The sequence below is a fragment of the Terrapene carolina genome, unplaced genomic scaffold (genome assembly GCF_002925995.2).
Source record: "Terrapene carolina triunguis isolate 2854851 unplaced genomic scaffold, T_m_triunguis-2.0 Scaffold95, whole genome shotgun sequence".
Taxonomy (NCBI): Eukaryota; Metazoa; Chordata; order Testudines; family Emydidae; genus Terrapene; species Terrapene triunguis.
In genome coordinates this window covers 19,166,805-19,179,314 of record NW_020664446.1, presented here as the reverse complement: position 1 = coordinate 19,179,314, position 12,510 = coordinate 19,166,805, and the positions used below count along the sequence as shown (strand labels likewise).

The window sequence follows — 12,510 nt, the reverse complement described above, 5'->3', positions numbered from 1 at the left end:
ACATGTCCGGGAAAAACCAGACATATGGTAACCCTAGACAAGACAAAACTGATTTATTCTAAAACCCTTTGAGATCAAAGACCAGCAACAATATACTCTCAAATGCTAGACAGGAAAACAAAGCATCATATAAGCTAGGTTACTGAGTTAATATGAACCTGCTCAACAAAAATGCAGCTTAAAATGTACCAGAATTACTCAGATTCAATTTGTAATTGTTCTTTGTTTTTCACTTTAGGAGTTTTTATTTCAGAAAACTGTTTGAAAATATTGTCCCTATGAACACACAGAACTCACACATTAACCATATAATCCAGAAATGCAACAGAATGTAATTATGGTGATGCTCTCTTTCCCTCCATAGTTAACAATAAACCTTCCCATCATAAGTCTTATTTTGAATCATCCTTTAGCTTTCCCAAAAGCAAAATGATCTTGCTGAATTTTTATATGCCACATCTTAGTCCAAAGTAGAAAAAAATGTTTTTCAATTGGATGAATTGGACAAAACGTTTTGAAAATTATGCAGCACCATCTTCTTGCCATTAAATTATTTACTGAGAAGAGGTGGTACTTTTGTTTTGCAATTTTACTAGGAATTCTGAAATTCATTTTTTCCAGATGCTGATAGAGCACAGGCACATTCTCTGGATTCCCATTTAAATAGGGACTTCATATAAAACAGGAAGACACCTATTGCATTTGTGATATGAATTTGTGCTTATTACGGGTTTTAGAGATTTTTCTCTTTACAGTCATCTAATTGTGTTTCTTCTGCCAAAATGTAAGGTGTCAGAACAATTGCATACTTCAGTTGCCTAATTTTGAGCAGATAAAGTTGCACTACAAGAGAGAAAGAAATCTGAACCCTTGTAGTGTCCTAATGCAAAATAAATCACTGGAAACAAATGCATAACTTAATAGATCTTTTCCATCTCTAATTTCTGTGGTGTCTCATCAGCATTCAACAAATTCATTTTGGACTACCATACATGCAATCTTTACAGATTTGGGCTCTATGACTGTATGCCTTAACCCAACAACACAGTTATGTCTGTGTAATAAGTACAAAAAAAGGTCCTTGTTGCTATCACATATTCAGTGGTCTTTTTCATCTTATTGAAACAGCTTTTACAATAACTTTGGTAGTAAAAAAAAAAGCTGCTATTGGGCATTTTTTTTTCCAAATAATATATACTTTTTAAAATACATACATAGTGATAGGGTTGGTCAATGACCAATTATTAGCCTTCTCCATGATCAGGCAGAAGACTCAAGTTGGATGTCTAGATCTGGACTTTTGTTTTCCAGGTCAGCTAGAGGGATGGGAGATTGAGAGCTCTTTCACTTGCTGTACAATAAAATTCCTGACAACGAAGGCAAGGACAGCACTGATTCCACTCTGAAAAGTGTATAATTTCTGTAAGCTTTGTTTGATGGGAAGAAAAAAGTTAGGTCCCGATCCTGTAAAGACTTACACAGTCCCACCGATCTCAAAGCATCATTCACAGTGGATAAAGTGAAGCATGTGCATAAGTCTTTGCATGATCAGAGCCTTAGACAGGGCCGGCTCCAGGCACCAGCCCAGCAAGCAGGAGCTTGGGGCGGCCAAGGGGAAGGGGCTGTTCGGCGGCAATTCGGTGGTGGGTCCCTCTCGCAGGGAAGCACCTGCCGCCGAATTCCCGCCGAAGAAAGCGGCATGGTGGAGCTGCCGCTGGAGTGCCGCCGATCGCAATTGCGATCGCGGCTTTTCTTTTTTTTTTCCCGCCGCTTCGGGCGGCAAAAACTCTGGAGCCGGTCCTGGCCTTAGAAAGCAAAGATTTGAAGTAGAGGGAGGTTTTAATATTGACTTCAGCTGAAGCTGGATCAGACCCTATATGAGGAAGGATCCTCAAGATAAAGATAATAAAACATAAGAACTTAAGAAAGCCCATACTGGGTCAGACTAATGGTGTATCTAGCCCACTATCCTCTCTTCCAACAGTGACAATTGCCAGACGCTTCAGAGGGAATGAACAGAACAGAGCAATTATTAAGTGATCTAGCCCATCATTGACTCCCAGCTTCTGGCAGCTAGAGGCTTAGGAAACCCAGAGCATGGGGTTGTGTCCCTGGCCATCTTGGCTTATAGCCATTAATGGACCTATCCTCCATGAACTTATCTAATTCTTTTTTTAATCTATGTATAGTTTTGGCCTGTATCCTATAGCAACGAGTTCCACAGGTTGACTGTGTGTTGTGTAAAGTAGTACTTCCTTTTGTTTTAAACCTGCTGACTATTAATTTCACTAGGTGACCCCTGGTTCTTACACCCTCTAACAGCAATATCAAAATTTCCCCAAATGCAGTGCCTTTCAGGTCTTACTGTTTAAACTGAAGACTGAAATCCTTGTTTTTACTATCAAGATTTGATAAGTCTTCTGGGTTTTTTTATACTTTCCTTTTTGTCCTTCACTCTCACACAAAAGTTCGCTTCAGACACAAGAATTTTCAGTTAAGTGAAACAGATAATAATCAATCACAATAAATATCCACTGAAATAATTTGTTCCATAACAAATTCTAAAATAAATGTGAAGACTGTCTGCATGATGAAAGCCAGCCAGCAATCAACTCTTTCTTTTAGCAGAAAAAGTGTACTAGATCACATTATGTATTTAAGCTCTGATGCTGTTCCAAAGTTAAATCAACAGCAAAATTCCCTTCAACAGTGCAGGATCAAGCCCATAGCTTTTCCACATCTTTACTTATCTACCTCACATGGATGTTATGAAGAAATAACCACTGATTTTTCTAGGGGGACGGCGGGAAAAGGGAGGAGCGCCTTATTCCTTCCTTTGTCAGATTTTTATAAACACCCATCCATTTGCTCTTGACCTCACATGTTCATTGCAACCTAACCAATCTGTTACAGAGATAACCACAAGCACAGATATCTCACACTCATTTATCTACATCTAGTCTGATTTTTCAGGATGATTCATATGCCCTAGTCCCCCCACCCCGTATCTCTCACAGCATGTTACAGACAGGGCCCCTGCAATCCACCCACCAGTGGTGAAACCACAGTGAAAACCTTGCAGGGACCAGGAGAAAAGTACATAAGACTGGCCATACTGGGTCAGGTCAAAGGTCCATCTTGCCCACTATCCTATCTTCCAATAGTGGCGAATGCCAGGTGCTTCAATGGGAATGAACAGAACAGGTAATCATCAGTCCCGTCAGCCATCCCCAGGTTCTGGCAAACAGGCTAGAGACACCATCCTTGCCCATCCTGGCTAATAGCCATTGATGGACCTATCCTCCATGAACTTATCTAGTTCTTTCTTGAACCCTGTTATTGTCTTGGCCGTCACAGCATCCTCTGGCAAAGAGTTCCACAGCTTGACTGTTCATTGTGTGAAATACTTCCATCTGCTTTTAAAAACCTGCTGCCTATTAATTTTATTGGGTGTCCCCTGGTTCTTGTGTTATATGAAGAGGTAAATAATGCTTCCTTAGTCACTTTTTCCACACCAGGCATGATTTATAGACCTCTTTCCCCCCCAGTAATCTCTTTTCCAAGATGAACAATCCCAATCGTTTTAATCTCTCCTCCTACAAAAGCTGTTCCATACTCCTAATGATGTTTGTTGCCCTTCTCTGTACCTTTTCCAATGCGAATATATCTTTTTTTTTCGAGCTAAGGAGACCAGAACTGCACAAGGTATTCAAGGTGTGTGCAGGTGTCCTTCAAGGTGCAAGGCAGGAGAATCACGCATGGTCACGTCCTCCCCTCAGCCCAGAGGCTGGGCCTATGCTCAGGGAGGGAGCGCAGCCCCCAGAAGGGGAAGGTGGGGTTGAGGCCGTCGCAGCCCCTGAAGGGGAACATGGAGCTGAGGCCGTCGCTGTTCGTACTATGGGGCCTTCCACAGAATGGGGCTTGGGCTGCACAGTTTCCACCCAACAGCTCTTCTGACCTAGTAACGGGCCCAGGACGCAGCTGCAAGCCACGCGCTCTCTGGGCCGGCAGCTACTTTCCCTCAGGCCGCTTCACACACAACCACCAGCCTCTCACTCCGCCCTGGCCCTAGCGCGCTTGCTCAGAAGCTAAGTGCGGAAGGGAGGGCAACTGCCACTGTGGGCACGCGCGTCACCAAAGAGATGGGGGGGAGGGGAGACAGTGCCCCTGCGCCTGCGGGCTGGACGCCTGAGACGCGCTGGGGCTGGTGAAGAACGGGAAGGCGGCGAGCCAATCAGCGGCTCGGTAAGAATGCCCCGTGACCGTTGGAAGGCGGACGTTCCGCCCGGAACGGTGGCCGGTGGGGAGCATGTTCTCTGTAGAAATCAGTTCTGCCCGGTTATTTCTGGCCGGCGCGGTGCGGCAGGGGACGGTTGGCAGCGAGCGGGACGGTTGCGATGGCGAGCGGCAGCCTGGCGGGCGCTGTGGCAACCGAGGATGGCATCCGCAGCGCCAATGGCCCCCTCCGCCGCCCCCGCATCGCAGCCGGCTGCTCGTGGGACTGCGTGTCCCCCTCGTCTCCCGGGGGCCTGGCGGACACCCTGCGTCTCCTTCCCGAGGGAGCCAGTGACGGCGACACGCTGGCGCCGCCCGAGTGCGGGTAAGGGATGCCCGGGAACGCAGACACGTACACGCTTGCGGGGAAGTGGAGGCTTGAGCCCTATCCCGGGCGGGGTGTGGATCTGAACCTCTCCTGCCCCATGGAGTCCCGAGACCCCCTAATACCCTCGCCTTGGGGTGCGATGGGCTTAGGCCGGGGCCCTGGCTACAGAGCTGTTCTCCTGAGTGCCAGGCGCTGTACTGAGGCAGTGAGTCTTCACACAGGTTCACCGTGTCCGGGCAGGTGTGTTTTACCCCCTGGGGAGATTACAACTTTTAATGGAAAGAGACGTAACTAGACCTGATTACATGCTTATCGGAGCATGTCCTGTGAGAACTAGAGCATCAGGGGAACTGATTAGTGTATTTCAAGGTAGGGATCTCCCTGTGTGTAACTAAAAATATTGATAGCACACACGTTCTTCCCGCCCTCCTCCACCCCCGACTTTAAAACAGTATTTGGGAGCAAAACTTCCTTCATATGTGGCAGAGCCATTAATTTTCATTGCAGACTGAATCCACAGCAAGTTTGAAATTTGTAAAACGTGATATAAATATCCCCCCCCACACACACACACATACAACCTGTAATTGTAGTGTTTGTTCTTCGTTGTAAATACTGCAGTTACAAAAATATAGATTATGTATCTGTTCTCTTAAAAACTGAATGACTTTAAATGAAGAGTTCTTGTTTTATGTTTTATAAACTATAGTATTACCTGGAAAGCATAGGTTAAATAAAATGTTGTTAAGTTGCTTAAACAGAATGCTTATGTTTCTAGTGAGAACTCTGTGGTTTTGGAGAGACGCTTAAATGATGAAAAGGAAACTCCCTGCTTACTGTACCTGCAGTGTGATCCTCATGGATCTGAGGAAATAGTCTATGTTGGAATTTTAAGTGAGGCAAGAAACATGGAAGTATATGTAGGAGAAGAGTATTGTGGAACTGGTAGGGGACAGACTGTCTGCACCATCCAGAATGATAGGTAAGTGTCTTCATTATGTAGGCTCAGTTTAGTATTTGCTTATTAAATCAAATTGAAAAGGAAACTGGCTGCTTTAGGGGGGCTGGTGATGTATTATATTGCTTTTAGACTGTTGGCTTAAATGTAGCCCAGGTGTCTTAGGCTTGGTCTACACTTATCCCCCAAGTCGAAGTAAGGTACGCAAATTCAGCTACGTGAATAACGTAGCTGAATTCGACATACCTTACTTCGAACTTACCGCGGTTCAGACGCGGTCCACACGCGGCAGGCAGGCTCCCCGTCGACTCCGCGGTACTCCTCTCGTTGAGCTGGAGTACCGCAGTCGACGGCGAGCACTTCCTGGTTCGATTTATCGCGTCCAGACCAGACGCGATAAATCGAACCCGGAACTTCGATCCCCAGCCGTCGAACTACCCGGTAAGTGTAGACTAGCCCTTAGTGAACAAAATGTGTTGCCATCTACTGGGTGTTTAGTCTCAGTTGAGTTTTTAGTGGTCAGATATCCACCAACACAATTTGTGCTGCCTTGACAGTCTCAGCAGAGACCAAGGAATGAATGGGCATAGAAACTGCACTTCTCACCCTTCAAGGTAGGCCTTCCATGTCATTGTTGACGCACATTAGTGGTTTACACTGCCAATGTGTTGTCTGTGTCAAACAGATGGTTAAGGCTGTCAGCTACCGTTTTCAGTGAGCTAAAGTATTTAATTCAGTAGTAATCTCTAAAAGCCATTTAGGATCACTTTAAATTCTCTTTATATATGGCTCCAAAGAGAGGAATAAAAATATATTTCAGTATTGGTTCTGCTTGTATATGCTGCAAGATTTTGCCTATGGAGTTTTTTTTGGGGGGGGGGAGGGGGAGAGGATAAAAGGAGGTAGACTTTAATTACAGTACATCAACATTTGGCCAGATATGTTGTTTAACTTGCTAATTTAAGAACCAACCAATCAGTCAAGCCAAAATGAGAAGAAAATCTTGTGGATACCATGCATGAAAAAAACAGGAACTATATGTGTACTTGTGTGTATGTATGCCGTATGATTAAATCCAAACTGAATTTCAGTGTTAAAACCAAAATATTCTGTTAAAAGATGACCCACTCTGCTCTTTTCTCATTATCATCTGAATATAATAGCTGATATTTTTGTCCTCTTGTAGAAAGCATTTCTGTAGCATTTACCATATAGAGACTTCACAGCTCTCATTTATTTTATTTTTCTAACAGAAATGACAAGGTTACCTTATACAAAAAATATCTTAAATTGGAGTACTCAACAACCTCTTGTAGAATTAAGGTAGGAAGTTCCACAAAATTATGTTTTAAATTGTAATTTTTTGCCTTATTATCTGTTACTCAGATGATGATAGTTAGGTTTATATCAACCTGAGATGTGGTTTGAGTATTCTCTTTAAAAATGTAGGTGGATTTTGATACCAGGGTTCTCATGTCAAATCCACACCACAAATGTCTTAAAATGTCATTATTAAAGTGTGTGTGTGAGTGAGAGAGAGAGAGAGGAGTGCTCTTAAACAAATAATTTTGTAAAATAGACATATGCTAGATGTTTAACAGTTTGTGCACAATGGGAATTTTAGGTGTTGATCCTACAAACATGCACATCTGTAATTTTACATTTGTGAGTAATCTTATTGTAGTCAATGGGACTACTCGCATGCATAAAGTTTAAACATAGGCTCTTATCATGCCAACACTTAAGCACAACTGATCTTCACTCATATTCTATTTCAATATGAGCACTACTCAGAATAATAGTAGTAGGAAGTCTATTAAACAGGTCTCAATTTTCCACTAAAATGACCTTTTAATTTCCAAAGTAGTACTTTTGTTCTAAAAGCTTATTATCTTTCTTTTTTTTCAATAGCTGCTCTCCATTAGTGAAAGACAGAGAGTACTCATAACTAAAATTGTAGTACAAGTAAAATCAGTTTCTGCAAAATCTGCCTCAGATCTTCCTTCACTAGGATCAAGCGTAGATCTAGACAGAGTTCAAACTATGGTGGAATCCATGGGGTCAAAGTTATCTCCAGGTGCTCAGCAACTCATGAATATGGTTCGACTTCAGCAGAAGGCAAGTTACCACACTTGATTTATTTAAATTTATAAAAAGGCATAATCCAGGACTTTGTGTTTTGTGTCTGTGTTACACGCATATTCCAAACTCATTTGATTAAAGACCTCTCCAAAGAAACTTCTTACTATTTCAAACCTTATTTAGCCACCACCACTGTAACAAGCCTGGGAACATAAATGAGCCTTGCAATGTGCGCTGAAGGTCACTAAAGCCAAGCTGACTGACTGAATTCCAGAGTTGAAGACTCCCCACTAAAAACACTATGCCACGAACCCTTCCTCCCCTCTCCATTTAAACCAGGGAGGCTGTTAGGTTGAGATCTGTAGCTACAGGTAGTTCTTTTTTAAACTGTAGTATTATAGCAACAGTTTGCCCATTTCAGGTTTTGAAACTTACACCTTTCATTTCAACTCAAAATTAGGTGCTAGTCAGTGCATATCACTGAGTATGTGAAGTGTAATGTGTTTCCTGCAGGAAATAACGTTTAATATCTGTGCAGCCACATTCTACGCCAATTTAAATATTAATTATTTTTAAGGATCAGCCACTTGTAGCAGTAATCCAGCCTTAAACTAACCAAACATGGGTGACGCTGAGATTTGCACCCAAAAGGAAAAGGTCACAAGTTCCTTGCTAAAATCAAATGATAAAAAGTGATCTTGGAACTTGAGATGGCAGACTATTACTATACATTTAATAATTTAGGATAGATATTGTTTGTTACAACTGAGCTGTCACTACTTTGAGAATTGTGTGGGGTATGTATGGTGGGGTTTTTTGTTTTTGTTTTTAAAAAAACCCTTGTATCTTCATTACAATAAAATTTGTTTCCGCCAAATAAAAGGGGAAGTACTTGTAGTATAACTATTGGATTTAGGCCGCAATCCTGCAAAGAGAAGCATATGTACAGACCCCTGCACCCACCCACATGGAGTAATTTTTAGTATTGGAGCCCTCATTTAGTCAACTCCTGCTTCAATAATTGAAGTTCAGTGTAAAAAAATTTGTAGCTATTCTAAACCTTCATCTTGCAAATGTTAATCACTTTCACATTATTTCTTTACTGGGAAAGTTTCTTTATTTTCCATAGAATATCAGTAGATAACTTTCTTTATAATAAACTTTCATATCACTTTCATTGAATAAACTTTACACTGGTGAGAATGGAATGAATGCTATAGTTCTCTAAAATGCTACAGAATGCTTCCTTTTGGGGGGGCGGGGGAGGGGGGAGAGAAGAGGCACATCTATTACTTCTGTAAATTTATATTCATAATATAACACCATTAAATATGTACATTTTCTTATTTCCATTAGAACAGTTTTCCTCTTGGAAACAAACTTCAATGTATCTTTGGAAAAAAGGAATCTGTCTTTGGAGACAAGCATACAATTGATGGATTGCACAATGCAGCTGCTTTTAGAGGATTAAACCAATCATCCAATGCACCCTTTCCTTTTAAAAGTTGTTTGACAACTGAAACAGTTCTTGAAGATTTAAAAACACATACTGACGTGAACACATGGATACCTGGTAGAGAGAATATTCCTGATCTTGAAAGACTTAAAACTATGCAACAAAGCACTTCTCTTCCTGGAAATGATTTTAAAGTTACGTTGTCATCGTTAATGCAAGAGCAAGCAAGTGCAAACTCAAATATGCCCAGTTCTGGGCTGCTGCTTCCTTTTCTTCAAAACGTATGTAGTCAAGTAAATCATCTTCAGCTAGATGATGGGAATAAGCATTTTGAGAAGAGTACAATAGCTAAAGGGGAAGGCATTCAAACTGTTGGGTAAGTTAGGCTTGATACACTTATCCAACTTGTCCTAGCCTGTGGACTGTGCCTGTTGGCAATAGTGTATTTAAAAAATAAAATAAAAAAATTCTGCCATGACAGTACTCCAAAGCCACACACCATAAAGCCCCGCCATTGCAATTTAAAGGAATAAAACAGTTGTGAACTCCTATTTAATGAACAATGTTAATCAGCATTTTGAAATGTATTTGAATATTTTTCATTATCTTCATAATCCTGGCTTCTTTCCAGTGGCCGATCCTAGTGTACTTTTTTCTGCATTATTCTAGGTGTCTTTCTTTTCTTCCCCTTTATCACAGTTTACTTATCTTTAACTTATCCCATCAATCTCTCCTACCTTTTCTCTCCCATGTTACCAGATTCATAGCTTTAGACTATTATGTAAGATGGTGGAAAGGAAAAGGAGTGCTTTATAGTTGGCAGTACTCTGGTGAGAATTCAGACATCTCCAGCTACCAGGAAAGGGGGAAGTGCTGGTGTTCCTTATCTGGGCGTTCTACTTGAACTGTGCTTGGTGGCTCCATTTTTTGATTTATGAGCCTCTGCTTAGTAGATGTGATAAATGTGTGAAGCCTTGTTCCAAAATCTTCTATGGCTGCTAAGCGGCAAAAGGTGCATTCTCTTTCTGTTTCTCCCAGAACTTGTATGAGTGGGGTGTCTCTACTACACTACCCTCCTTGCTGGTGTTCATTTTTTGGGTCTTCCCACCTAGTGAAAAGCTCCAGTGTCTGCCCGTGCTAAAGCTCATATCTTTCCCAAGTATCAGCAGACTGAAGATCAGTTTATTGATACTACTGCCCACTGGGTTCTGAATAGCAGCAATGAAAAATGACTAGCTAACTTTCCCTCTGTTGCAGCTTGACAGAAACACGGCATTGCATTGGTTACATGTGGGAAGTGATTTAGCAAGGGTTCCCCTCCCCCAACCCCCTGGTGTGGGTATGATGAATATCCTGGAAAGTTTTAGTACAAACTGTTAATTTTTGAGACATTTAAAAAGGGAGAGAGAGGGAGAATATAGCTCTTGCATTTAAATATGTACAAAAAGTTGTGTTTGTGTTTAAAAAAAACCAATCAACCCTAAATGGCAGAAAAAGTTGAAACTTGGACCTGGCTGGTCCTAATTGATGAATACGCTGTCACTGTAAGTGGAAGCCAATTTTATTTTTTTCCAAACCTTTTTTTTCCCCAAGATTTCATACTCCCATACATACTATGATAAATAATGTAAATCTATCATATGGATATGATGTGTGGCTTTTGTGCTACTATTTTACTGAGAATTCCCTAACTTTGTTTCTCACTATGCAGGTATGGAAGCATAAAATGAAATTTGTACAGATTAGTGTGCTAATCTTTTCTTAAACAAAAAATTACCATTTTCAGTATTGGGGTAAGATTACATTAAACACAGATTAACATAGTATCTTAACTCTTACACACTTACAAAAAGTATTTTGGTTGGTTAGTTGTACAGGTAAATGTACACACTAATGTAAAATAGGGCAAATCTTGCCCTTATGATATACACCTGACTAATATATGTTGCACAGTGTGTGTTTGGACAAAATTAGGCCTTCTGTGTAGTAAAGGTGTAAGTATTTATTTATTATTTTGACTTTAACATTAAGAGTACCTCCTCTACTGAGTGCATATTCTAAGAAACCCAGTAATACTTCATAACTTCAGTGCCCTTCCTTGAGGCACTGGGATCTCTGTCAGTTAGCCAGCATGCTCACTGACTCCATATTAAAAATAGGAATGACTAATTATTTACATTTCTTGCAGAATGGAACAGCAGCCTATTTGCTCCTACTTGGAAAAGGTCATATCCAAAAATATGGAACTGATGGAGAAAAAACTAATGGACTATATTGATCTAAGTATGCAGAAACTTCAGGAACATATAGATACTAAAGTTGTTCTGTTAATGGACATGGTTCAAAACTCCAGATCAAACAAAATGTCACAAGAACAATATGACTCTGGAGAAGGACTCTCAAATGGAGAGAGATAGACAATATTTGAAAGAGACAGAACCCCAATATAAATACTTTCCAGGGGCAAGTATTTATTTTGATGTCTTTACAAAGCTTAATATTTATTAAACTAATTCTAAGCCCCCCAAGTTGTTTGTTACATTTGTTACTGTAATTCTGCCCAGTATTGTACACTAAATGTTAGTGTTATAAAACATCTGTAATCTTTAAGAATATCAATATTTTTCATAAGTGTAAGAATTTTGTATGTATTTTTGTGGCTTATTTAGTTAAAAATATTTCTAAAAAGCCACTTGAAATACATTTTCTCAATCTCTACTTGAACTATGAAATATATGCTATAAATAAAGTGAGTTGTAACTTTTATATTTATATTGGCTTAATTGTTTTCTGTTTTTTAATCTTCTAGAAATGGGTTGCCAATAAAACAGAATTCAGTTTCTGTTTAGTTTTAGTTTATTTTAGTTCTTTGGTTAAAGGTTAAAAAGATAGGGTACCTTTTACTTCTAATGCACCAGTTCAGAATAATTATCTGATACACTTTAAGCTGAAGCTGAACTGAAGCACAGTACAGAAAGTGGATTGACTATTATCAATGACCTAAATGACAGACCTTCTCTATTGATGCTCATTTCAAAACAAGCACACAACTGTTTGGATGGATTTAGTGTAGCGTATTGGTCAGAACCTCAGCCCACAGTAGTAGCAGAAACTGCCCTAAAGGAGCAGGTAAGGGGGCCCCCTTTTATATAGGGAGTATGATGGGACAGGATCTCTGCATTATGGTAATCCTGAACCAGAGGAATGACCCTATAGTATCAGGGCCGGCACCAGGCAACCAAGCACATGCTTGGGGCGGCACCTGGTAAGGGGCGGGCAATCTTGGGGTGGCGGGGGGCAGCGTGGCATTCCGCAGGGGGGGGGGCGCTCCGGCGGGGCGCGGCGCTCGGTGGGGGGGGGGGCAGGCTCCGGCGGCGCTCGGCGGGGGCAGGGTTCTAGCAGCGCGGTGCT

The 12,510-nt window shown here is 41.1% G+C and overlaps 1 protein-coding gene across 3 annotated transcripts; it reads left to right on the top strand.

The window, feature by feature from the left end:
* The first annotated feature begins 4,306 nt into the window (after window positions 1–4,306).
* On the top strand, window positions 4,307–11,871 carry CUNH10orf88 (chromosome unknown C10orf88 homolog). Of its 3 annotated transcripts, none has more exons than XM_026651170.1 (6): window positions 4,307–4,600; window positions 5,382–5,585; window positions 6,815–6,884; window positions 7,473–7,679; window positions 9,000–9,475; window positions 11,288–11,871. In XM_026651170.1, the coding sequence occupies exons 1-6, from the start codon at window positions 4,398–4,400 to the stop codon at window positions 11,514–11,516; spliced, it is 1,389 nt and encodes a 462-aa protein (XP_026506955.1). In that variant the 5' UTR covers window positions 4,307–4,397; the 3' UTR covers window positions 11,517–11,871. The 3 variants fall into 3 exon arrangements, with proteins under 3 accessions (XP_026506955.1, XP_029767190.1, XP_026506956.1); XM_026651171.2 differs by lacking the exon at window positions 4,307–4,600 and adding an exon at window positions 4,651–4,843; XM_029911330.1 differs by lacking the exon at window positions 7,473–7,679.
* Window positions 11,872–12,510: the final 639 nt, after the last annotated feature.

Excerpts from the sequence above, each read along its gene's own strand:
- CUNH10orf88 (XM_026651170.1), top strand. The coding sequence starts at position 4,398 with ATGGCGAGCGGCAGCCTGGCGGGCGCTGTGGCAACCGAGGATGGCATC. Across the intron at positions 5,586-6,814 it reads TGCACCATCCAGAATGATAG|AAATGACAAGGTTACCTTAT; the intron begins GTAAGTGTCTTC and ends TTTTTCTAACAG. Across the intron at positions 9,476-11,287 it reads GAAGGCATTCAAACTGTTGG|AATGGAACAGCAGCCTATTT; the intron begins GTAAGTTAGGCT and ends CATTTCTTGCAG.